The sequence below is a fragment of the Lissotriton vulgaris genome, chromosome 3_1 (assembly GCF_964263255.1).
Source record: "Lissotriton vulgaris chromosome 3_1, aLisVul1.2, whole genome shotgun sequence".
Classification (NCBI taxonomy): Eukaryota; Metazoa; Chordata; class Amphibia; order Caudata; family Salamandridae; genus Lissotriton; species Lissotriton vulgaris.
Genome location: NC_141689.1, coordinates 427,549,471 through 427,577,098, shown reverse-complemented (window position 1 = coordinate 427,577,098; position 27,628 = coordinate 427,549,471). Strand labels below are relative to the sequence as shown.

Genomic DNA, 27,628 nt, shown 5'->3' with positions numbered 1-27,628 from the left:
CATCACTGCACCAATCAAGTAACCGATTAAGTACTTGTGCGGAGCCACAACCCCTATATCCCAGAAGGGGTTGTTATGAGAAGATGTGCTGTGAGAGCCGTAGTTCATGTGCTGTAGTGAGCTATAACCCTGTATGCCAGGAGTGGCCACCGGCCAGGACTTCAGTGTGCCGATCAGCCCGGAGCCCATGTATAGTGAGGCTATGGTGACCCTGTAAGCCGGGGGGGGGAGCACCAAGACCAGCAAGATATGTGACCTGGTTGAAGTCATCTCCAGAGAAGTGAACTTGCTTTGGGGACACCTGTATACCTCCCTCCCCACCATGGGACAGACCAGAAGCTTCCCCGCGCAGAGGTGCCCCAAAGAATGTCCGGTTGCTGCAGTAGCACTACCTCATGTGAAGAACTCTACGACTGCTGAGTGCAGCTCGCTTGGGCCGTATCAGCAAACTCACCTGAATTAGCTACTGGAGCTCCAGTTCCCACAGAAGGGGTTTGCTCAAGGACTCTAGTTGCTCAGATCCTGCAGGTGTGGGTAAGACTGATTTCGGACCAGTCAGCCCCAGGAGAACTTGCTTGCTAGATAGCACCGAAACACTGTTGACTTTAACACAAAGTAAGAGTGAACGCTTAATGTTCAGACTACTAGTGGGACTTAACCTGAATGTTGCCTGTAGTTAATGGGGAATAACCACCATTGCTAGTAGCAAGGAGTAAGTGAGAGTCAGGGAACCGCCTAAGGAAACACTAGAGGACTGACTTCTGATGGACTGTGTAGTTGTTTGTGAATGTCATATTTCCTTTTGTGTTAGTAGTGGTAAAATATAATACTACTTTCATCACAAAAGTAAGTATTTGGCTGACATTTATTGCTGCTGATGTACACATGTTGAAAGTTGAGCCCATATTCACCCCCTGCATTCAACTTCCCTGCCCTGAAGGAGCTTTTAACTACTTGGACCACGCTAAAGTTGCTCAGGATCTGTAGTAGGTCAGACCCTGGGACATCTGGAGTAAAAGGCCTCAACCTCCACGGGTGGGCCCATTAATCCTTGCTTCCCCCATGTCCCTCTGAATATGGTTCTGACAGTGTAGAAGTTAAATGTGTTCTCCACCTTCCAATTTATTGCTCCTGCTTTGATAAGACTTCAAGTGTATTAGTGTACCTTGACTATGCCATGTGTGCATTTTAATTTTATTGGGAGTGTGCTCCGGTAACCCAGAGGAGCCTAGGTTATGAAGTAGCAGTTCTTTGCAGTACCATTTTAATGGAAATCCTTTTACAAAAATGCCTTTCATTGCTAAATAGTGCAATGAACCATGCTGGAGAACTTTGCAGGAGAGTGGACCGAATGATTTGGCGAAAACGTACTATCGTTGATGGGAAACGGCCACTACAATGTGGCCGTTTCCACGTTCCCCATAACCACGCATGCATTACAAAGCATGCGTGGTTACAACGAGAAGCCTTTACCACGCATACCTTTACTACGAAATACGTAGTAAAGGCATGTGTGCTAAAGTACTTGCCCCCACCCACCTTACCCCACCCACCTCACACACACACACACAAAATAAAACAGCGTGGGTTTCAGAAAGAAACAGATGTGAAGGCTATTGGCGTCATAAGAGGAAACGGAAGAACACTTCCGCTTTCTCTTAATGACGTACAACGTCATCACGGAAAAACAAGGAGAGGACAGGTAAGGAGGAATGAGCGGGTGGTGTAGCAGAGAGTTAAATTTTAAAAAGTTCTTTATTAGGGTGAACATCCTTTAACATGAAAATACCATTTACATGAATACTTTTACAACAAAAATCGAAGTAAAAGTATGCGTGTAAAAGGTATTTTCGTGGAAAAGGATATGCGTGGTGATTGCATTTGCGTTGTAACGCATGCGTGGTAAAGGCATGCGTTACAACGGAATACGTTGTAAAATCATACAACCACCATTGATAGTAGTCTTCTTAGGAAAGGTGTGGAGACTTTGTATTTTTTTTTTTGCTGTGTGATTCTGTTGATGTAGGCATAAGGATCGTCACATAGCAGAACAGCATACCATAATATTCTATCATCCCTATGTGGACTCCAACCCACACCAATTATCAGTGCATCTGGATGTATCCTGCATGCAAAAGGCTCCTGCGCAAGCGTTAAGATACAACAAAAAACATAGAAAAAGTACAGCGCATTGTATTTTAGACTGCTCATCCTCCTCAGAAAATGTAACTGTGATGACATTGTCTGCATATTTTCATTGGATTTGGGAGAAGTAGAGTATGGAGCTGCAGGTATCCATCCTGTCTTCAAGCAGTAAAGGATGGCCGGGTATTTGCCGTCATATTACAATGTGAAATTATTCTTTAAGTGACTTTTATCTGCACCATTGGGTAGTATTTACAGCAAAACCTAAATCCAGGCAAGTGATAAGGTAGCTGAGTGGATAAATGAGCCAGAACTTGAAAGTCATGTGTAGACATTTGTATATCGTATAGTTAGTCACTAAAGTGTTCTCTAAATTCCATTTAATTTAATCTGTTCATGTTTGTTGAGGGTAATGTAAGGTTAGAGCCAATGAGTGTCCTAAAAATGATTGTCTACTCCCAGTGACAATTTGTTGCTACTGTACTCTTTACAAATTGTAACTTTTATTTTTCTGACCCGTGTTTCACCACCAATTTACTGCAGTCCTCTACTAAGTATCTAATTACACATCTTTTTTAAACACCTCACTTAAATCTTTTATGTTTTTCTCTGCAGTGAAGTTCAGGCCTCCAATCATTTCTGCCTTAAAGTCCGTCCCAGAATTACCCAATGCCATAAAAATTGAATGGCATAATCCAGTTGATTTTGTTGATTTGAAGTACATCATTCGGTACAGGAACAGCAACATGATGGAATGGGATGAGGTAAGATTTGTATATATTTTAATATAATTAATTACCTGCAGACTGCTGATGTGTATACTAAATAATGAAGCAGTCTTGCATAATAATGAAGTAAAATCTAGCCAAAAGAGAAATGCACGTTTGCTTTGAGCCTGCTGGAAAGCAGCGTCTCATCATATTACAATTGAGATTAGCCTCTTAGCATGGTAATGCTCTGACGGTGGAAGTGGGAGAGACTCTGCTTAATAAATTACAAGTAATCCAGAACATGGCGGCCAGAATGATACTGAACCGCCCAACATGGCTCTCCCTCGGCTCCCTTTCTGAGAGAGCTATATTGATTACCTGTAAGAAAGAGATCATTTTTTAAAATCTGCTGTCTCACCTACAATGCGCTGAATGGCAGAGGCCCCTACTATCTTCAAAAGAAACTCATAAATCATATACCGAACAGAAATCTTAGATCCAGCTTTATAGGCTTTCTACAGGTGCCTCGTATACGTTTGAGTCGCACTGGGGGAAAAGCATTTTCGTATCTGGCCCCAAGATACTGGAATAAACTACCGTTGCCCCTATGCAAAATCTCCATATACAGCACCTTTAGAAAACAACTAAAAGCTTATGTTCTAACTTTTTTTCGACTTCCAGCTCTCAGGTCAAATTTTTAGGCGAGCACCGAGATCCCCCCCGGTGAGTCGTGCGCTATAGAAATAAATTTAACATAACATAACAGCATAGTTTGCCATATGGACAGTCTACCAACATTTTCAAGATAAAAAGAAACCTGATGTGCGGGAATAAATGTCATCATTATTAAAGTATGCTGAGAAAACTAAAATGTACACTGGTGATCTCAATTCAGCTCTCTTCTTTTCACAGTGCACCAGGCTTAGACTTTATTACTTTGTCTATGGACTGGGCAGTGTCTTTTACTATCTTAGTTTTCTGTAGATTATATAATAACAATCCGTGCAAACATTCAGTTATTTAAACAGGCAATGCAAATGTAAAGAGAAAGCAAATGAGTGCCAAATCCAACGTAGGTATCTTGGTTTCTTTTAATCGGTTGTTACACAAAGCAGCAGCCCTTCCCAGTTAGCACCATACTAAATTTGCTCGAATCATTCACACACCAACGTCAATAGGCTGAGCGCCACTTCTTCCTGAAAACGAAAACCCTGTTCTCTGGCACTAAATTCTGTAGATTATCTATTTGAAATTCATAACATCTGATTTATTTTATGTTACTTCTTTGAGTGCCATCTGATTCCTCTTCAGACCAAAAGCACCAAGTCTGGGAGGCAATTTTGTAAGTGCAGAGGTTTTGGATGGAGAGCCAGATCTTTAAATCTTCGAACAATGGATTATTCTTGGTGTCAAGAATGGAATAAGGCAGTGCATTCTGCAGACTGGTGATCACTACAGAGACATTTGTGGGACTCAGACCAGTTTAGACAGCTCATTCATGTGTCACTCATTGAAAGATCTTGGAGTATAGTTGCACACTACTGTGGGGGAGGGGGTTTGTGGTTAATGGGTCAACATTGCGACTGCCTAATCTCCCTGCATAGTGCATTGCTTGACGGATAATGCAATATCTGGGCCCACCATGCATTGACAATGTGCTGGAGGACTGGGGGCGGCTCCGGCAGCTATAGGGGCTTGACTGGTGCTCCTCATATCGCAACGGCAGACAACCATCTTGCGGTTGCCACTTTACCGGATGCATTAGGCCCACTTCTCTGAAACCTGGAGTGAAAGGTGGGCTGCCTGACCAGGATCCCAAAGGACTCCTACTTACTCGTCAGGCGTCCGGCTGCATCTGCTGACTGTTGTATCTGAGGGAAGCGGGATAGCTGCCTAGACTTTGAGGGAAGCTGCGCCGGCAGAGGGGGTGAGTCGCTTCAATGGTGCGTTGCTGCGACCCTACTGCACCAGGAGTAGGACTGGCCTGGAAACTACACTGGTGGTGCTCCTGAAGCACCTCAGGGCTTAAATAACTGCCCCCCTCTTCCCCAAAGAAAACTGGCCTGCCTGGATGCTCGTGCCCTCCCTCCCACAATAATGAGTGGGCACCAAGAAGGAGCGTGGCGGGCCTGAAGCTGGTACTTCGCCCCTCTAACATTGAGGCAGCTTGGAGCTGTGACAGACACCTGCTCCCACATTGTCACCAGGCATTAACTTTGAGCATTCTGGTGCTGCGTATAAGATGGGTAGAGAAGGCTGATGGCTCCCATTGCCACACTACAACCATGCGAGGCGATTGAACCCATTGTAAGCCCCCGACAAGGACCATGACCAGGATAAGGGGCAATGCCACCTGTTCATGCGTGAGTGAAGACAAATTGGACCTTATCCTTCAATCTATAGCAGAGAGCCGCTCAGTGCTGGAACAAAAGGTAGACACAGAGGTGCAAGACATTGATATTTTCGTGAAAATCAGCATAAACGTTCTGGAAAAGTGTGGGCCAACAGTACACTTCTTCAAGCCCACCAGCCCCCAACCCTAGACCATTCCAGGGCCCTTCAAGATCTGTCAGACCGAGCCTGAAAGGGAGAGCTGTGAATTTGTATGGTAGGGCTCTTCATAATAATTTGCACATTGTTCAGCTTCCAGAGGGCTTGGAAGGGCAAGCCCCTCCCCCCCATTGTACGTTGAATCTTGGCTTTAAAAATAAGTGGCCCCTTTTATCGCAAGATTAATGCACTGCCCTTGCACTAACCGGGGTTCTTTTTTTGTTTCATTTTAAATCTTTGTATATGTATTCATGAGTCACATGGTTTTAACATTTTGTTATGGTTTTTAGTAATCAAACAATAAATTTGAATTTGAAGTGCCCTCTCCACCCCGGGACTCGCCACATTTTTTTCACGCTGGAATGTGCTCACAGGGTGCTCATCCGATGGTCCCCTCCTGGTAATGTGCCCCGGCCCATTGTTTTGTGCATCCTAAAATTCAGAGACAGAGATGCACTGCTCTAAGATGCAAAAGACACTGGCCGATTCAAGATTGAAAACACAAACTTCAAGATATTTCCGAATTATCTCTTAGCAGTGCAACAAAAAAGATCCTCCTTCATGCACGTCAAGAAAATGTTAAGAGAGCTAGGCCTTAAGAGCCCAGAGGAAGAGATTTGCAGTTATCCCTCGAAATCTTCATCTCCAGATGCCATTGCTTTCTATAATTACATTAGTAAAAGGGCAGCAAATAAATTTGATGTACCCTAAGAGGAAGAAAAAGGGGACACCTGCTTCTTACTAGAACCCCAGGCCCCAGCAACTAAATTGACACTATACCTTCCAATGCTGCTCAGTTTTCTGGATCAAGGAAAAGAACCAGCCTCAAGCAAAGGGGTAACCCCCAGAGTAGAGAAAACGTATAAACCCTCCTCAAAGGACACTAAATATATTCAGGGAAGTACAATACCTGACTTTGTTATTGTCACCGCTGCCAGGAGAAGAGCAAATGCAGTACTAGGCCTCCACCAGAAAAAGAAAGTAAGAGGATGGATATAGTGGGGAGAAGGATGGAAAAGGAGGCAGCCACACAGTGGCATATTGCCAACTCAAATGCCCTACTGAATAGATATGGCCACCAACAGTAGGGTGACATAGAGGAGTTGTTGAACAAAGTTCCTGAGGAAGACAGAAAGAGGGCAACATCTATTGTTCAGGAGAGGACCAACGTGGCAAACACCTGTCTAAAGTCAGCTTTAGATGCAGCAGACACTGCTAGTAGGCAGATGTGCACAGGAACCATCCTAAGAAGACATGCCTGGCTCAGAATCTCAGGTTTTAAACAGGAGGTTCAGACCTCCATCAACAGACCATTTAATGGAGAAGCTCTGTTTGACAAAAAGTTTGATGAATCCCTTCAGCAAATTAAGAAGGACTACGAAACAGCAAGGGCAATGGGGGCCCTGCAGCAAAGAGGTACATTTAAAACAGTCAAGCTACCAAAGTTGCCAGCACCAACAGAAGCAGCCCTTTCAAGGAAGAGGCAATGGCCTAGGAAGAGGCCAATCTTCAAACTGATTCAACCACAAAAGGAACCCACAAAAAACACCAGTGGGGGGAAGGCTATCCTTATTACACATACAATGGGAAAGGATAACAGACAATTGGATTTTGAATTTGGTAAAATACGGGTATTGCAGAGAGCTAACAAAAATACCACCTGCAAACCCGTCAAAAGAAAGAAAATTAATGAAATCAGACCAAACACTGTTAAACGCAGAGATCAAGGAACTATGACTAAAACGGGCAATAAAAAAGGTACTGAAACAAGAATGGTTCACAGGAAACTGCTCCCTATACTTCCCAATACCCAAACAGGATCAAACTCTGGACTTAAAATTCATCAACAAGTTTATACTAGCACAATGTTTCAAAATGTGTACCTTCCATGAAATAATACCACAAAATTCAAAAAGGGGAATACTTGGCAACAATAGACCTCAAAGACGCCTACTTACATATCCCCATGAACAAAAAACACAGGAAGTACCTAAGATTCCTGCACAACGGAACATACTACCAATTCAAAGTACTTCAGTTCGGAATAAAATCAGCTCCACGGGTGTTCACAAAATGTCTAGCGAAGGCATACCCCGCTGAAGCCAGCATACAAGCAATCCATCAAGAAACAACCCTCTACCAGAGGGTTAGTCTCTGGCATCATGTATCCCTCTTATCCCTCATGCTTTCCTACACTTGCGCCCATTTCAAGAATGGCTGACCAATAGCTGGTCTCAAGCCACAGGAAGTTGGGAGGATCCAGTGGGTGTTACGCAAATGGTGCAAGCAGAGATACAATGGTGGGCATCCCTCAACATAGCACAGGGGAGACCTTTCAGGGACCCAACTCCATCTGTGACTGTCACCACAGATGCATCCCTCAACGGTTGGGGAGCACATTGCAACCAGCTGAAAGTTCATGGACAATGGAATGAACAAGATTCCACAAAGCATATCAACTTTTTGGAAATTAAAACCGTCTTCCTAGCACTCAAGGCATTCGAGAAACACATTCAGGGGAAAACCATATTAATTCAAACAGACAATATAACGACAATGTTCTATCTGAACAAACAAGGTGGGACAAGGTCCTTTTCCCTGAGCAAAGTTGCACAGGAAATCTGGCAATTGGAAATTATTCAGAAAATCAACCTACAGACAATACATCTAGCAGATGTAGACAACATTACAGCGGACCAACTAAGCAAACCGAACAACTGCTCCCTTGAATGAATGGGGAACACCAGTGATAGACCTGTTTGCAACAGTGCAGAACAAAAAATGCCAGTCCTTTGCCTCGAGGTTTCCACACTACCGATCAAAGGGAATTGCACTTTTACTCAATTGGTTGCAGACATTTGCTTCTGCCTTTCCACCAAAACCCCTGATGCAAAGTGTTACAAAAAGCAAAAATCCCAGGAACAAATATGATTCTCATTGCTGCTCAATGGCCAAGGCAAACATGAAACTCAACCCTCCTAGAACTATCCAGAGGAGAAATGATCAAGATCAAAGCAGAAAAAGACCTGCTTACAATGCAAGAGGGCCAGATCTTTCACCCAGAGCCAACTACGCTACACCTAGCAGCTTGGCGCCTGAATACATAGAATTTGGGCACCTTAATCTGCCTCTGCGAACCATGGAAATTATAAACAGGCAAGGAAACCGTCAACAAACAAAATGCTATTAAGCAAAACGGAAGCGATATACCACATGATGCACTGCTAAGAAGAAAAACAGTTCAATCAATACACAAACAGTTATTATATAACTTACTTACCTCTTGGATAGCAATATCAGCTACTCAAGCATTAAAGTGCACCTTGCTGCCAAAGTGGCATACACAAGAGGAAAATCATGCAAAAGCTGCTTTACAAGACCAGTAATCAAAAGATTTTTAGAAGGAGGAAAAAGAATTGCCCCACCAAAAGCAGCTCCAGTATCCACATGGAGCTTAGATACAGTACTTTCTCAACTAATGGCAAAGCCCTTCGAGTCCATGCATACAGCGGATCTAAAACAAATTACTCTAAAGACGGCCTTTCTCATTGCAATAACATCACTACGAAGAGTGAGTGAACTGCAAGCATTAACAATTTAAGAACCATACTTACAAATCCAGAAGGATAAAGTGATCTTGAAAACTAACCCACAGTTTTTGCCAAAAGTAGTATCTAAGTATCACTTAACCAAAACATTCTCCTACCGGATTTCTTTAAAACTCTAAAGACTAAAGAAGAGAGAAGCCTCCAAAACCTGGATGCAAGGAGTGCTTTATTGTACTATTTTCCAAAAAACAGAACAAATCAGGAAGACAAAGCAATTGTTTTTTACCTACGCACATGCCAACACAGGATCATCTGTCACAAAGGCAACTATTGCAAGATGGATAGTACAAGACATCCAATTGTGTTATGCCAATGCCAAAAAAGAACTAACAATTATACCAACAGATCACTCCACTAGAATGAAAGGAGCAACGCTAGCCTTTATGGCCAATGTACCCATTGACTCCATTTGCCCAGTAGCAACATGGGCATCACCACACACCTTTACAAAGTATTCATGTGTGGATATACAAATGAATAAGGAAGCTCAAATCGGACAAAGGGTGCATCAATACCTGTTTGCAAGTTCTTCCTTTCACCACAGCCTCCCAAACATGGGAGAAACCGCGATATTTGTGTGAGCGCTGAGGAGGGTTCTCTGTGAGCACAGAGTTGGTTGTTTGGCTGTAGGGTTTCAGAACGTATGTGTGAGTGAGGGGTGTGGGTAGAACGTGTGAGTGTTGGGTGGACAGTTTGCCTGTGTAATTGTAGCGTGAAGAGAACCTCTATGAGAGTAAGTTGAGCTTTGCGCCTCTGTAAGAGTAGGCGGAGCTCTTTGCTTGTGTACGGTGAGCTCTCTGTGTCAGTGTATGGTGAGGGGCATTTTATACAAGTACAAGGTAAGCGATGTCACTGACTTTAATGCACTAACATAAAACACAGATAGACAAAAATGTAAACTTGTGCTTGCCTTAGTTTGCATCTTTTAGCACATTAATGCTAGACTTGTTAGCATTTTCAATGCTTGTTAAAAATGTTTTTTAGATGTGCAGTCTTATAGCTTTAAACTGTATTAAATGTACTCGCCTTTGACCCCGTTTATGATTATTTTTATGTGAGTAAGTGTATCTTACCTCTGACGTAAGGTTAACTTGTTCCTAAATTTCTAGAAAGAAACATTCCTTGAAAGAATATTTGCGAATCAGGCATGTAATATTGACATTAAGATCCAGGTCACTGTGTCTTTAACTTTGTTTTGCAGGTGCCACCTGAGGACACAAGTTCAAAGAAAACCTCATTCACGCTTCAAGGGCTGAAGCCATATACAGAATATATTGTTTCATTGAGGTGTATGAATGGTGATGGTCAGGGCTTCTGGAGTGATTGGAGTGCAGAGAGGAGTGTTGTCACAACTGAAGCTAGTAAGTAGCATCTTAATAACAGATGTTTGTGATATATGAATGAAAATATCCTGACCTCTAGTTGCATATCATCCTACTCAGAATTATAAACATGATTTCTTCGATTGGCAATTCCATATTTATAGATTATTGCTGTGCCAAACACGTTTTTTTAAATTGCCGTGCTGTTTGAAACTAAATGCATTACTTTGTACTTCAAAATCGTACTCAATACTATTATATATTGACGTCCATGAACAAACATATCATTACCTTCAAAGTAGGGGTGTCCAGCTTGGGTCTTGGATGTATTCTAATTTTAGTATAACACATACCTAATCTAACCTTATTTTCTTAGTGGTTTTGCTTAGTGGTTTTCCTGAGTATCTGGCATGGAGCCGATCCTTGCCTAGTTTTGTTGGGCATGGTTTAAAACAATACATTGTGCTCATCTTTTGAAAGCACTTAATGCTCTTGATAATCGGTGATTGTTCTTATATTTCCCAATACCCCCTTTTTCTTGATGCTTGAAGTGTACAACTTGCCTGTTTAGTAATTGACATTTCTGCTGACCCTGTTCAAAATAGTGCCAATGGAGGTTGAATTGTATTGAAGTAACTTATCAGTATGAGACAGAATTGCATTTCTTTTCACACTGGACTTCCACCTAACCCCTTAGCTGCACTAATGACCTCTATGTGCATCCTGTAAAGGTGTCGCCTGGACTGCCCTTATGACTAATTTATGTATTTTTTTGGTGTGTGTGTGTCCAGGCCGTTGCTCGTTTTAGGTTTTTTTCTTCCCCCATATGAGGGTTGGGTGCCTGGATCAGACGCAGTTTGTGCCCCAGTAAGAAGACAAATGTTTGAATTTTTCAATAGCCTGAGGAAAGAAATGCAACAAGGTCCGATTCCTTGCTGAAGTACATTCATTCATGTTGAGGACCCAGCAAGCGCCAGACTTTGAATTATTTTTATTTTTATTTTTATTTTACAAGGTGCACAGAATTGTGTGTCAGACCTGTGTAGGGTTTGGAGTTTGTTCAAAATTCCATAATACCGAGAGCCAATAATCAATCTGTGGTCAAACTGTTTGTCACTCCGCACTCACCACTAATTATTTGTTAATAGAAATACTAATAACTATGGATATGTGGTGAATTGAAACTATATATTTTGGCGGCGTCACCAAATCTGAGTTTAGGAACAGACAGTTTTTTTAACCATTCTCAATTCCGTAATACCAGTAATTTGAAAAATAGCTTTCTTTGAAAACTGATCAAAGTGTAAACAGATTCAATATACAATCTCACATGCCATGTCATATTCTGCGTTCCCACACTTCACCAGGGTATAACAGTGAAAGTGTGACCACTCATCATCTGGGACAAGAAAGGCACAAGTACGCAAGTACCTGTGGAAAGGGCAAGACAGAAGTTTATAATTGGGGTGATTTTGGTTGTAGAGGTATTTGGACCTGGAGTCCTTCGATCCCAAGAAAAAAGTACCAACCACCGACACTTCTGAAAACTAGATTTGTGGGAGTGTCCGGTGGCGTGGCTTGTGTGGATACCATCATTTATTCTTGCACCGTATTCCATGCAAACGTTGAACTTTGGTTTAAAAACAGTATTTCCTCAAATTCTGTGACAAAGTTCTTTAATTTGTGATTTATGGCAACAGTGCCATCACCCAGTGTTTCCACACTTCTTTCTTTAAAACAGTACCTCACCTCTGTGACCCTATTGTAATGAGCATGAACAGGTAAAAATGTATACTTTATGAAGTCAGTGTTCCTGTCTTAAGCAATAGGCCAACTGCATAGGTTGGGGTCATGCCTTGACAGGGATGCCCTTCTGCATGAGAGAGACTTAGGGGGAAGGATAGGAAATAATAATTTGGGGAAAAAAGTAATAATCTTCCAAATATCATGTTGAGTTTGTTCTGCTAGGCAATCGGGGCATCGAAGGTCAGGCTTGCTTCAAACTATGTCTTGGGTTGTTCAGAATTAGGAAATCCGTACTTTTTATACTTTTTAAATAGTTTTTTGTATTGTATATCGGTCCTCAAATAACAATGCACCATAATGAGTGGTTCTCCCAGAATCCTGTGATCCGCTTTGATGTAACATAATTCATTGATAGAAAACACTCACATATGTGATGTTTTCAGACTCCAGACATTCAGGGCAACATTTACCTGGTTAGCATTCCTGGATTTAGGTTTTTCATTTTGAAAAATGCAACAAACATTGAGCAAATTCATTAAAAAATCGGAAATGTCTTCACATTTTCCATTATATCTTCCATCTGTAAAAGGATATTGATGAAGCTTTCTCACCAAAACATGTCCCCCCAAAAAACCAACTTACATTATTATATACAGAAGTTTTTTTGAAACCATTCCCTGTCACAAAGGTGTACAAACAATCCTGCCTGTGAAAAGTTTAAGTAGTTACTTACAGAGCTGAACGTAAATAAACTTTTTTGTACAACTATTGAACAGAATTTAGAACCTCTTTTTAATTATAGCTACATTTCAGGGAAGCATCAATAAAGAATGTATTGAACTTGATTGAGCATCTAGGAGTTGAATTGTTACAGCAAAGGAAAACTTAGGATGTAGCATCTGCAGTGACACAAGTTATTATTTATTTTCAAATAGAACCCGCAAAAGGACCAGCTTTATGGCGAGAGTTTATTTCAGACTCGGAAGGAAAACGACACCTTCGTCTAAAATGGAAGGTAATTAATATTTTTCTGTGTGGTGGGGGCGGAAAGGGGTTCAGGCAAGATTTCTCCTTCAAGGGGCTTACTTCTGTATTTATTTCCACAAATGTAGCCATATTCTCTTACACCAGTGTTTCAAAGTTTTGGTGTCCTTTTCATTAAGTACTTTCAAAATGATCCGGTTGGTACGGCACCTTAGAAACATTTTTAAGATTTTTAAATGTAATCAAAGGTTTCAAATGTGTAGACTGTTGCTTTTTATTATAGATGAAGTGGTCTGAGTACAACTAGCTGACTTGTCATTGAAAGACACATCTTTGCTTAGGTTTTATTTCCACCACAGTTCAGATTGTTCACTGTGTTAGAAGGTATTCTCAGTCATTATAGCCTTTCCAGTTGTTGGCCCGTGAGTTTCCTAAAACTTGTTTCTATATAGCAAGTAATGTAGTTTTTGTAGTGTACATGTAGTGCAATGTACATCAGAGATAGTAATAGTACCTTGGTTAATACAACTCAGGTGTTTATTGTCCTCAGCATTTTAATGACTGAGTTTGCCATTCCAGGAATGGAACTTGTGATCTCCATGGTTCACACTTTGGAAGTATTGGGCACACCCTTCAACGCCTCCTGAATCTAGAGAACAATTATAGAGAAAGTCAAACAAAATTGATGAATTAAATATAAGTAAGGGAATACTTAATGACACCTGTGAAGCAATGAAGGCATAAATATCAGCACCATATAAAACGTGTTGCAACTATACAATGCAAAAGGTTTCTTATCAACCATGAATAATCAGTTAATCCCTATTGAATGTTATCTTTCTTTGAGCAATCTTTTCTGATGGATACTTCTAATCGTATCTTCCTCACCTTTAGACTAGATCTGGAGAATTCTTCACCAGTGGTTCTGTGTGCTGGAAGATGGTGCTGTGGGCTTTGCAATGATTCTTTACCACTCGAAATGACAATTGTAGCCCCATGTAAACCTCACCTCTATCTGTTCCTTTCTTTCCTTGCCCTTTGACATAGATCTGGAGCTCCACTTCAAGCTTTGTCGGTCTTCCAATGACCTATAAAACTTTTCACAGTGTGCTAGTGTAGGAGGCTGGCTTAGTATATGATACTCACTTATGTAAGTGATCTAGACAATACTTATGGTGATTTTAGTGGTCTTAGACAACCTTAGAAAGCTCTCCTAAGTGGTAGCTGTGGAGAGCAGCCTTCGGGCTTATTCCAGAAGGTGAGTAAAGCAGCTTGTTTTACCAGATCTGAATCTTATTGGTGTAGGATAAGTGAAAAAGAACCACACAGTGTATTTACGAAAATAGGTATTTATTACAAGACACTCACTAACACATAACAAGTTCTCCTACCCAGAGATATAACACGATGCACATGATACTTTACAAATAAAACAGGTGAGTGCACAAATACACAATGGTCTCCAGGGGGAAACCAAACCATATTCTAAAATAGTGGGATGCAGTACGCAGAAGACTTAAAAGCGCTGGGGACCCAAGGAACCACCCGAGGTAAGTAGCCAGGAACCCTACGGAGGCCGTGTGCAGACGACCGTGTGCTCAATTCAAGTTAATGGGTAAGTCGCAGTTGCAATTTTAAAGAAGGAACCTTCCCGGTGGACCCTAAAGAAACCCTGTGGAAGACAGATGGTTGGAGAGCCAACCCACCCGTGGGTACCCTAGGATCCAGGCTACTCACACCAGGAAAGTCGGGTGCATAGGTGCGAATTGACATCGGAAACCGCTGTCTAACTCAATGGAGGACTTCAGGAAGAGGCCACTGGCGAAGAAGGCGAAAGTGTCCAATGGAATCCAAAGGTGGATTCAAGATGAGAAGTTCCTGCAAGCAGAGGCGACATAGACTATTCTACTGAGGAGTGACCAGGAGGCACGGAAGACGATGACCCACCAATGTCGAGTGTTGCAGGAGCATTGATCTTGGAGTTGCAGCTGTATGAAACAGGCGATGCTGTGGAAAGCCAGGAGCCGATCACGAGCTGTACCACGTCAGATGTTGAGAGTTATGGGGTCGGTGTCCGTCAGGAGCACCAACAAGCCTTGGCAACTGCAAAAAATTTAGTGACTTGCCATGCACAGGTAAGTCTGAGCAGGCCCGAGCAAGCACGGGAGCCCGCTGGAGTCGAAGTAAACCCTCAAGGGGACCCACAGGCAGGAGGCACAGGAGTTGCAAGAGGACCTCGGGCAGTTCACCAAAGATGCAGGCCCACAGTGCAAGAGATACGGTGAGGACGAAGATCTTGGTAAAAGGAGAGGATTGAGCTTCTTGGAGCCAGAAGATCTCTGGTGAAGAGAGCCAACAAGCCTTGGCAACGGCAAGTCGATGCAATGCACAGGGGTTCGGTTCCTGCGGTTCTGACGAGGGATACTGGCCTCAAACTCGGTGAGAAGACAGTACAGGCCTCAAGGGAGTTGTAGAACCACCACCTGTGTTGTTCAGCCTTTCGGAGTCCGTGGGAGCCCAGGATCAGCAGACCAGTCAGCTTTGTAGCGGTGCCTGCAGATGCAGGGAAGTGACTCCTTCCCTTTGAATGAAATTCCTGTAGGTGTCTTGGATGTCCACAGGCCTTGAAAAGATCCTGTATGGATCACAGGCACAGACGTTGCAGCAGACGAACAGGACAACGGGACCAGGAGCATCAGGAGTCTTCCTAGTTGCAGTCTCGGTGTCCAGAGCAAAGCCTAGCAAAGTCCAGAGTGCCCAGACGGTCGAAGATGAAGTGGTGGCCGATCTGAATCTAGTCCCACGACTAATCGTTTTACAGTTTCGTGCCAGAGCCAAAGGCTCCCTGAACTCGTTTGAACTGGAGTATGCAAGGAGGGCACCAAATATGCTCTGCAAGCAGTCTCATTGGCTCTGACAAGCTCCCCACACTGCCCAAATTCACCTAACCTGGTCTGGGATGTGGTTACACATCCCTATGAGAGGATATCTATGTTTCTGCCTTACCCTGCTCAAGCTTGGTTCAGCAGCAGGAGGGCCGACTCATGTCCCTGGTCTGCAGCAGCCCTAGCTTACTGTCCGGTTCTGTACTGGTACCGGGAGCACTGAGTACCTCCTGGAGGAGCTTTACAGTGCATGGAATCATACCTCCCGGTACGGTGTGGGAGGTATGTTTCTAACATGTTTGATACCAAACATGACAGGGTTCGTTACAGCCAGTTTACAGATGGTCATCGCGTAATGAAGCATGTATCTTAATGACTAATGCACTTACAACCCGGGAGAATGGACTCCGACGGTTGTAGGGGTGTCCCGCTCACGCAGGCACCCTGTCTTCAGGATTGAAAGGCCGGCCTTAGGGGTGACTTGTGGGTTTTAAGTGCAGTGACCTCAGATATAAGCAAACTTATATCTGTTGTAAGTGGTGCTTACACAGGCTGCAATGGCTGGCTTGTAGTCACAGTTTGAGTGGTCACCTTTTAGTGGCAAAACACATGCGTCAGCCCATGGGAGACCCCTGGTGTACCTATGCCCTGGGTACCTTGGTACCATATACTAGGGACTTATAAGGAGACATCAGTTGCCAATCTGGGGTGTACCCAAGTACTTAACATGCCAGTTTAGGGGAGGAAGCACAGAGATTGGGGTCCTGATTAGCAGGATCCCAGTCGGACTAGTCAGAAACAGCACAACACCAGGCAAAAAGAGGGGGTAACCATAAAAGCAGATCCTACTTTCCTGCTGCTAGAGAATGTCACCACCAAAAATGACAGTTAAGCCTGTGCCAAGACTGCGGGAAGGAGATGTCTATAGAACTTGGCTCTCCCCCATCCCACCCCCCTCGGTAAAAAGCCTAGGGGTGATCATCAACAATGACCTATCTTTAAGCACTCAAGTAGGCACAGTAGTCTCCACCTGCTTTTCCAGCTACGCAGGAACAGGAAGATCAGTCGCATGTTCACCCACTCGGCCCTGATTCAGGATTTGATAGCCCTAGTACTATCACACCTGGATTATGCTAACTTTATATACTTGGGCCTTGTCTTTGCGGGGGCCCCCTATTTAACTCGACGCCATCTTAATGGTCGTCCGAGGATTCGTGTGAGGTGTCTAGAAGGTAGCGTGGACCCCCTCCTACCCCACACTGTTTATCACATCCGCTGTCGCGGATATCCGGGCCCCGGGAAATTCGTAGGAGGGGCATCCAGCCGCCTCCTCCCCTGGAAGGGGCCTATGACCGCCTTCCCTTAGGCGACCCCATACTTAGTGGGTGCCGCCTCCCCGTGTGAGGGGCCAATGGCCGCCTCCCCCCGGGCACTCCCATCCATAATGGGTGGCGCCCCCCCTCTAGGGACCTTGAAATTAATGCTCACCGATCATGACCTTACCGCCACAGGCCGGATAGTTGACCGGCTCTCCGGCCCCCCCACAAACTCCTACTAAAGGTCATGCTTTTACAAACCCCTTAACCAAGCTATGAAGTCTCCTATGAGTAAGACATTCCCCTCCCGGGACAAATGGACCCCATCCTCGAGATACATGTAGTCCCCCCGAATACATCCATGCGGAATACAGTGCAACTGCGCCGAGCGAAACAACCTACCAAGTTTGTTATTGACCTTCTTCACCGAATGGTTCAGTGCTGACACAGAGAGGCCCCCCCGCCACACCTTCCTGGGAATCATGTGGGACCATGCTATCGTGCACCCCGGGAACCTTCTCGCCAGCCAGCTAACAGTAGATAGAACTCGCTCGAGTAGTACTCGCCGACCGAGTGTCACCAAGTCATTGCCCCCCAGGTGTACTATGATTACAGACGGCGGTGACCTTGACCGCCCTAACAGTTCCTCGACAAAACATTGAAACTGGTCAATACAGAGCCCGCCCCTTCCGTGGAAGGTCACCCTGTACCCGTATTCCCCAGCTGCGTGAGTCACGTCACCTGCTTTGAATACGTCCCCGGCCCGCCTCACGTATGAGTGGCCCACGACCCACACCACTCTTTCCTCAGCCGGTGATCTCTGACCACTGGTCCCCAGGTGTCGGGTCGACTGCACAGTCCGCCCCGCAAAGCATGCTCGCAAAACTGTAAACCAAACAGAAGACAAGAAGCGTGAGTGCATGACATTGACTTCACAACATGTGCAACCGCACATACCTTTTATAACAGTTCGAGGACCATCGTCCCAGTTGTTTCACCTTTTCCACACTCTGACCCCTGGCTGTAGCCTCTGTAGCAGCCCCTATCCTAAAGGAATGGGTACTGAAATCACCCGGGTCCAAGCCCGCCGCTGTGTTGCCATTGTTAGCACCCTCTGAAACTGAAACCTTGTCAGTGGGGTGGCGTCGATGTGTCTCAGCAGGCTTCCCCCCATGCAGCCACCCTTTGCGCCAAATATTCCTCAACGCACTCCACCGGGCACATGGGGGACCCTCGCATGCGCTGGACAACAATACTGTCTCCCATAGCACCCTGGTCGGTCTTGGACCTGGCTATTGTGACCACCATTGAATCACCCTTGATCAGAATGTGATCCCGACACAGACCCCCCCCTTCACATCGTTCTTATTTCTTGCAACCAGCTCGCTCACCCGCATAGCCCCATGGAACGCTATTGCGAAAGCGGCCCGGAACAGCACTGCCTCGAACTGGGAGGAACATGTCGTGGGGAGTATCGACATCAGCAGGGACAACCTCTCTAACCCAATTGGGCGCCTTTCGTCTACTCTATGACCCTCAAGGCTTTGCCAACCACGAAGGGCCTTTTTCACCAAAAAGGACGATGTGGGGTCCTTGATGCCATGCGCCTGCGCCTTGAATGAAATGGCGGCCCGGTGCCTGTTGGCCGTTGCCGCTGATCGGCCTGCACTGTGCAGTGCTACTAGAAACTTCAGGACATATTCCTCCTGACCCCAATTGTCCCCTCCTGCCGGACCCAAAAATGCACAATAGGAACGAAACGCTCCTTCGTATGCCTTCCTTGTCCTGGGGGCTAGGCTTGCTGCCACGAGGTCTTGTAATCCGGGGCACCGAGTAGCCAGAGTGCTTCGGGAAATGGTGCCGCCGCTAGGTCCGCGGAAGGTAGATAACCCCTGAAAGCCTGCATGTGTGAACGAGAGAGTGCATCAGCCGCCTGGGTTCGAGGCATGTGGGCTGCTGAATTCATATCTGTGCATAGATCGCCGCCTAGTGTTGGGTCCGGATGATTGCACATTGTTGTCCTGGAAGAGTCTTCGAAGTATCACGAGATAGGTGGCTCCTCCCCTGGACTACAGTGCGCATGGGCATCGCCTCCATCCCCAGATTGTTTTTTTCCGCCATTGGGTTCGGATGTGTTTCGGTTCCCTCTGTCGGAACCGATCGTTGTTCAACTTCTACTCGAGACCAAAAGGTCTTTAGGCTGGGCGTCGGTATAGTTGCGTACGGGTTTCTTTTCTGACTCTCAGCTCCGATCTCTTGCTGCCCTTCCACGTGCTTTCGGCGCGGACGGGCCTACACTACACTTTTGCTATGGAGCGAACTCCGTTTAAGAAGTGCCCGGTGTGTAACTCCAAATATTCACACCTCGACGTGCACCCTGTGTGCAATACATGCTTGTCACCGGATCACCACGAAGACAGCTGCATGGCGTGTTCGAAATTCCGGTGCAAGAAGACTTTGAAGATTCGTCGGGCCAATAGGCTCCAGGCTAAGTTATCGGCTGCGGCGCCCCCACCAGACGACATATTCCAGGAATCTGTCGAGGGAGAGGACGACGCGCAAGGTTCGGACTCTAGTCCCGCGTCCGAGGGGGAGACCTACGACGCGGGTGAGGAGAACTTTGACGAAGTCACCGACGAGGTAGGGGACGACGATCGGGCTTTTGCCACTGTGGAGGATAGCTCGGAGGAAGAGCATCCCCAACCAGACTCAGGGGATACTCCCCTTCATACGGCCCAGGTCGAGGGATCGCCTTCGGGCCTTACCCAAGATCTAATTATGAGTCCTACGTCCCCGCCTCCGGGCCCGGTCACGGACAATTCTGAGAAGCCACTTGCGTTGAAGAAAACGAAAGTGAAGCCCACTGGTCACGCACCCTCGGATGCGAAACCGAAAGTGAAAGTGGCGCTGGTGCAGAAGGTTCTGGAGGCGTCAACTTCCAAGAAACTCAAAATGGCCGACTCGAAGCGCCACGCCAAGATGGCCGACCCGAAGCCCTTGGGGTCGGCGCCGAAGGTGAAATCGTCCGACGCGGCTGCGTCGGTCCCGAAAGGGGTCGTGGACCCGAAGACGGCTCCGAAGAAGCGTCAGGGCGACGACGCACATAGGCATGGGGCGTCGGCCCCGAAGAAGGTGCCTGCTGGTGATCAGGCTCTCGACGCTGAGAAGTCACTCGGGCCGGTCAAGCCCTCTCCAGCCTTGACGAAGAAGGTGGCGGAATCCCTGCAGCGGATTCGAAAGGACAGTGTGGTTCCCGCTCAGGACACTGACGCCTAAGCTCACGCCTAAGCCTGCGAAGGAGCAAACGCCTATCCGTTTCACCCTTCCTCCCAAGTCGGCGCCGAAGGCCTTCGCGCCGAAACAGAGTGGACCCTCGAAGGAGGTATTGGCACCGAAAGCTGCCTTGGTGGTGTCGAAGCTTCGGCTCCAACCGCTTGCTGAAGAGGAACGTCGTGAGGTAATCATCGACGCCAACACCGGGAAACTGTCTCTCCTCAAGAGGAAGATCACGACGGAGCCGGCGTTGGAACATTTCAAGATCCCTCTCAAGAACAAAAGGGACTCTGCGGAATCTTCGGCGCTGGTGGAACCTGTGTCCCCACAAGCCCTGGGACACTCGCCAACGCGTTCCGCCGCAGGCGATGCGGACGAGGAAGACGCCGAGTACAACTATCCGGCGTACTCGGATCCGGAGGAGGAGCACGAACCTTGGTCCGCCGGAGGCGACCCAGAGGACCCGCAGTCGGGCCAGGACGCGCAACTTTTTGCGGCAAAAACGTCCCCGACGGAGGACTCAGCGGCCTTTAATGCTCTGATCGAAAGAGCTGCGGCTAACCACGACGTCGAACTGCACTCGGACCCCGTGGATGTGGACTTCTTGTTTGACACTTTCTCTGTTGCGGAAAAGTCAGTCAAAACGCTGCCGATGCTTAAAGGGGTGCTTAAACATGCAACGGAGGTCTTCAAGGAGCCCACCCGGGCGCGTGTGGTCAACCCTCGCATCGACAGGAAATATAAGGCAGCGCCCACGGATCCTACATATATCAAGGGACACTTGCCATTGGACTCCTTGGTTGTTTCCAACGCTCGGAAGAGGGCGAACTCTCAAACTACTGGTGACGCTCCTCCCCCAGACAAAGAGTCTAAGATCTTTGAGGCCTCAGGCAAACGAATTGCTGCACAGGCAGCCAATATCTGGAGAATATCTAACACACAAGCCCTACTTGCACGCTATGATAGGGCCCATTATGACACCTTAGAGTCAATACTGCAACACTTGCCTGACCAATACAAGGAGGCAGGAGAAATGCTGATTTAGGAAGGAAAGCTCATTACGAATGCATCCATAAAATGTGCACTGGATGTGGCAGAAACAGCCTCCAGGGCAATCAATACCAGTGTGTTGCTTAGACGCCATGCCTGGCTTAGAATTTCAGGGTTCAAACCCGACATCCAAACTACAATACTGAATCAAACAGTGAATCCTGACCACCTGTTTGGCCCTGAGGTGGATGCCACCCTGGAGAAAATGAAAAAAGATACGGAAACTGCCAAGTCTATGGGGGCTTTACAAAGTCAGCAGTTTCGGAGTGGTTCCTTTCGCCGCTCAACTTCCAGAGGCACCTCAAGGGGACAGGCATCGCAGTCCACACAGTATTACAAGAGTAACACCCAAACCTCGTACAACAACAAGGGTAGAGGTGGTTACAGAGGCAATAATGTCAAGGGCAGGGGACGTGGAAACAATAGCTCCAGGTCCACCACCACCACCAACAAACAGTGACGTCTTGTCACTGCCCCCCGACCATACAACACCGGTCGGGGGGAGACTCCAGCAGTTCCTGCCGGCGTGGAGGTCCATCACCACGGACAGGTGGGTGAGGTCTTTTATCCAGTACGGGTACTGTCTAGAGCTTACTTCCATTCCACCGGACATACCCCCAAGGAGCCGTCCTATGTCAGGCGAGCACTTGACCTTGTTGCAGCAAGAAGTTCTAGTCATGCTGCAAAAAGGGGCGATAGAGCTCGTTCCATTGCAAGAGCGGGGAACAGGGGTTTACTCCCTGTATTTTCTGATTCCCAAAAAGGACGGATCCCTCAGGCCAATCCTGGACCTCAGGCCCCTAAACTGGTACATCCTCTCGGAGCACTTCCATATGCTCACGTTGCAGCAGGTGCTTCCCCTGCTTCAGCAGGGGGACTTCCTGGCTACGCTGGATCTGAAAGATGCCTATTTTCATATCCCCCTGCATCCTTCCCACAGGAAGTATCTCAGATTCACGATTTTAGACCAGCATTACCAGTTCAGGGTTCTGCCGTTCGGGGTTACCACGGCGCCAAGGGTATTTACAAAGTGCCTAGCGACTGTGGCGGCGCATCTCCGTCGCCAGAACGTCCACGTCTTTCCCTACCTGGACGACTGGCTCATTCAGGCAAAGACAGAACGACAGTGCGTCGACCATGTGTCACGCACCATTCATCTCCTGCACGATCTGGGATTCTCTCTGAACTATCCAAAGTCCCATCTCCAGCCCGCCCACGTGCGACAGTATCTGGGCGCGACAATAAACACTCTGGCAGCCACTGCGCAGCCAAATTCAGTGAGAATCGCCAGTATCCAGGCGCTGATCCAGCGGTTCAGACCTCAACACTCGCTCCCAGCGAAGGTGTTCATGCAGTTGATAGGCATGATGGCCTCCTGCATCTCCATTGTCCCGCACGCGAGACTACATATGCGTCCGCTTCAGGAGTGCCTTGCACGTCAGTGGACTCAGGCTCATGGGCAACTGACAGACCTAGTGTTGGTGAGCGGTCGGGCATACAACTCTCTGCATTGGTGGAATCCACAAAACCTTTGCAAGGGCCGACCATTCCAAGAGCCTGTGCCACAGATTATCCTGACGACGGACGCCTCTCTCCAGGGATGGGGAGCGCATGTACTCCAGTACACGGTGCAGGGACTCTGGACACTACAGCAAAGGAAGATGCACATCAATGTGTTGGAACTGATGGCAATCTTCATGGCCTTGAAGGCGTTCAAAGTACATCTGTGCAACAAAGTCGTGTTGATCCGGACGGACAACATGACGGCCATGTACTATATTCAGAAGCAGGGAGGCACACACTCTCCGCAGCTGTCTCATCTGGCTCAGAGCATGGGGAAGTGGGCCATTCAGAGGAATATCTTCCTCATGGCAGAGCATCTCCCGGGCAAGGACAATCAAATGGCGGATCTGCTCAGCAGGCACAGCCATCAAATGCACGAGTGGGAGATACATCCATCAGTACTCCAACCGTAGTTCCAAAGGTGGGGTCATCCAGAGATAGACCTGTTCGCCACAAAGGAGAACGCAAAATGCCAAAGCTTCGCCGCCAGATTCCCACACCCGCAATCTCAGGGCAATGCGATGTGGATTAACTGGTCAGGCAGATTTGCGTACGCTTTTCCCCCAGCACCTCTGATACCGCTGGTGGCACGCAAGCTCAGGCAGCACTCGATGACTCTCATCCTGGTTGCTCCAACGTGGGCTCGCCAGCCATGGTACACCACGTTTCTAGAACTGTCCGTGGTACCGCATCAGAGGCTTCATCTCACTCCCAGCCTTCTGACGCAGAGCCATGGCGACATTCAGCACCCAGATCCGCAACAGCTCAACCTGGCGATCTGGCTCCTGAAGTCCTAGAGTTTGGCTACCTCAATCTTCCTCCCGATTGCATGGACATCATTCGGGAGGCAAGGAAGCCCACTACGAGAGCTTGTTATGCGGCCAAATGGAAGAGGTTTGTCATCTACTGTGTTAACCACGATATTGACCCGCTAGATGCTTCCATTCAAAACATCATTTGTTACCTGTTCCACTTGTATCAATGCAATCTGGCATACTCTTCCATCCGCATTCACCTGTCTGCTATGGCAGCATACCTCCAGAATAGGCAACACCTGTCACTCTTTAAGGTCCCTGCTATCAAGGCCTTTCTGGAAGGACTCAAAAGAGTCATTCCACCAAGGACCCCACCAGCTCCAGAATGGAACCTCAATGTGGTTCTTACAAGGCTGATGGGTCCTCCCTTTGAGCCACTGCACTCTTGTGAGCTTCAGTTTCTGACTTGGAAGGTTGCGTTCTTAGTAGCCATCACATCGCTACGGAGGGTTAGCGAGCTGCAGGCGCTCACCATCCAAGAACCTTTCTTCCAAGTACATGCTAACAGGGTGGTGCTCCGCACTAACCCTAAATTCCTACCCAAGGTGGTATCACAATTCCACATAAACCAGACAATTGAATTGCCGGTGTTTTTCCAAAACCCAGAGACGCTGGCGGAGCGGATGCTCCACACCCTTGATGTTAAGAGGGCCTTGATGTACTATGTAGACAGGACAAAAGATTTTCGCAAAACCAAGCAGCTTTTTGTTGCTTTTGCCACACACCACAAGGGAAACGCTATCTCCAAAGCTGGGATCGCTAGGTGGATAGTGAAATGCATTCAGATCTGTTACGCTAAAGCTAAGCGCACTCTCACTATCCCACCGAGGGCCCACTCCACCAGGAAGTTGGGGGCCTCTATGGCTTTCCTAGGTAACATTCCCTTAGAAGATATCTGTAGAGCAGCCACATGGTCTACCACACATACTTTCACTAAACACTACTGTGTAGACGTGCATTCCAAACAGCAGGCAGCTGTTGGTCAGGCTGTTCTAAAAACACTTTTTCAGACTGCTGCAGCTGGCACGGGCGGCCGCCGCTAATGGAGGGACTGCTATGTATTCTATGCACAGATATGAATTCAGCAGCCCACATGCCTCGAACTGCAAATGCTACTTACCAGTATGCATCTGTTCTTGGCATGTAGGGCTGCTGACATTCATATCGCCCACCCTCCTCCCCGGCGCCTGTAGCAGCTGCAGTATTGCATTCATAGGTATATATGTATATGCTCCTAGCATGGTCATCACTCACATTCTTCACTCCATCTCTGCCAATGGCTAAAAACAATCTGGGGATGGAGGCGATGCCCATGCGCACTGTAGTCCAGGGGAGGAGCCACCTATCTCGTGATACTTCGAAGACTCTTCCAGGACAACAATGTGCAATCATCCGGACCCAACACTAGGCGGCGATCTATGCACAGATATAAATGTCAGCAGCCCTACATGCCAAGAACAGATGCATACTGGTAAGTAGCATTTGCATTCAGTACACCTGGCACATGCTTCGCCCTGAATTGTACGTTCAGTCTCATGCAAAGTAGTACAATTTCCTTCAGTAATCTCAATATCCACTTGCAGCGTGCTGCCTGATTATTTATGCATTCAACTACAGTCATATTATCGGACCAAAACACCACAGAGCGATCTCGGAACTCATCCGGCCATGCCTTCAGAGCCACAAAAATGGGGAACAACTCGAGAAACCCTATGTTACCTGTGAGACCGCTGGTGTGCCACCACGTCGGCCATGTTTGCGCCGACCATCGATTACCAAAGATGGCGCCAAATCCCACGCTCCCTGCCGAGTCGGTCCACAAACCCAGCTCGTCCGTTGAAATCCGCCAGAAATGCCAACCATATGCGCATGTCCTGGCGAACCTCTGCAGATAGTCTCGTGCGATGGTGTCCTTCCTTGAGACCAACCATGGCTTGTGCAATTGAGCGGGAAAAGGGGCAGGCCATTGGTAACACTCTTAGGGCAAAGTTAAGCTGGCCCACTGCTTGTTGCAACTGATGGAGAGTAACTTTCTCTTTGCTAATGCACAGTTCCAGGGAAGCCCTGAACTTCGCTACTTTCCCCACTGGCAAACGGAAACATCCCTCCACAGAATCGAGCTCAATTCCAAGAAACTCGAGCGATGTAGATGGCCCAACCGTCTTACCTGGTGCCAATGGCACCCCGAACCCCTGCATGAGAGTGCAAAATTCCTGTAACGCCTGCGCACATTGTGTGTCGCCGGCTGCCCCCAAGAACAAAAAATCATCTAGGTAATGCATAACCTGAGCATGGCCAGTGGCTTTGGTGAACGCCCATTGAAGAAAACAACTGAATTTCTCAAAATAAGCACAAGAGATGGAGCAACCCATTGGCATACATCTATCCATGTAGTAACGTCCTTGGAACACAAAAACCTAACAGACGCTGATCCAGTGGGTGTACTGGGAGCAGCCGGAATGCTGACTCGATATCCGACTTCGCCATCAGCGCTCCGGGCCCCAGGCGATTCAACATGGCGACGGCATCATCGAAGGATGCGTACCGCACCGAACAAACTCCCGGGTCAATCGCATCGTTCACCGAAAGACCCCTCGGAGATGACAAGTTATGGATCAGCCTAAATTCCCCCGGGTCCTTTTTGGGAACCACTCCCAACGGGGAACAGATGAAATTAGTCACTGGCGAATGCCTATATGGGCCAGCAATCCGGCCAAGGCAACCTCCTTTGCAATCTTCCTCTCTACCACCGCTGGATTATGCTGAGCTGACAGTTGGTTTCTACAAAGTGGTTCCCCACGAAAATCCCCCGCCGGGATGTGGAAACCATATAAGAAGCCGTTCCTCAACACCCCAGCGGAGACATGATCAGGGTATTCGTTTAGCCAGGGGATCATTGCCATGATATCTACGGGGGTAGGTAGCGGTACACAATGGACCCCCTCAGACCTGTTTGGCCCCTCCTCTACCCCCTGTATCACCATTCTTGGCTCTGCACGAACTCTCTGGGTGTGACGAATTTCCGCAACCTGCACTCTCATGTCTGAACTTACATGTCCCTTGTGGCCTTGTGCACTTGCCCCTGTTAAAATTCCAACAGACCCCTTTCTTACCCCCATTCCCACCATTCCTTGGTTGATGGTCACCAGCGGGGCCTGCTCGAAAGGGCACTGCAGGCTGATGGCGGGAAGGCCCCGACCTATTCCCGCCAAGCGAGGACGACTTCGTCGCGCCCGGCAGGAGCTGCTTCTGCCAAGAGATCGAGTCGAGACAATCCCACGTCAGAGATGAATCGTACTCCTTGGCCTTACGAAACTTCATATCGTAACCCATCCACTCATCGCCCTCATACGTTTCATAAAAATCCATTATTCGTGCCTGATAGCAGGACAATTCGGTCAAAACCTCGGGCTTACGTTCCCCAATAATTGCAGAAAACATCGCAAAGGCCTTGGCCCAATTTGAGATTGTCTCGTCAACCCTGAATCCCGCCATTTTGGCTCGCCATACACTCGGGTGCCACAAATCCTTCTGTGTCTTAACATACTCTATCTCGCGATAGTCAGTTAGCAGGGAAAACATATTCACGTACTTATCAGCCCATATTAATTCTTTCGTGGCCAACGGTATATGCTGGACCACCTTTTCCCGTCTTGAGGGC

General features: G+C 47.1%; 1 protein-coding gene across 5 annotated transcripts in view; it reads left to right on the top strand.

Moving 5' to 3' along the window:
- LOC147726593 (interleukin-6 receptor subunit beta-like) overlaps positions 1–27,628 on the top strand; it is a 527,141-nt gene that overhangs the window by 205,327 nt on the left and 294,186 nt on the right. For all 5 annotated transcript variants that reach the window (XM_086960647.1, XM_086960643.1, XM_086960648.1 and 2 more), the window contains 3 exons: positions 2,761–2,909; positions 10,215–10,374; positions 13,017–13,096. In XM_086960647.1, coding sequence (XP_086816773.1) covers positions 2,761–2,909; positions 10,215–10,374; positions 13,017–13,096 — 389 coding nt within the window. The remainder of the gene's footprint in view (positions 1–2,760; positions 2,910–10,214; positions 10,375–13,016; positions 13,097–27,628) is intronic.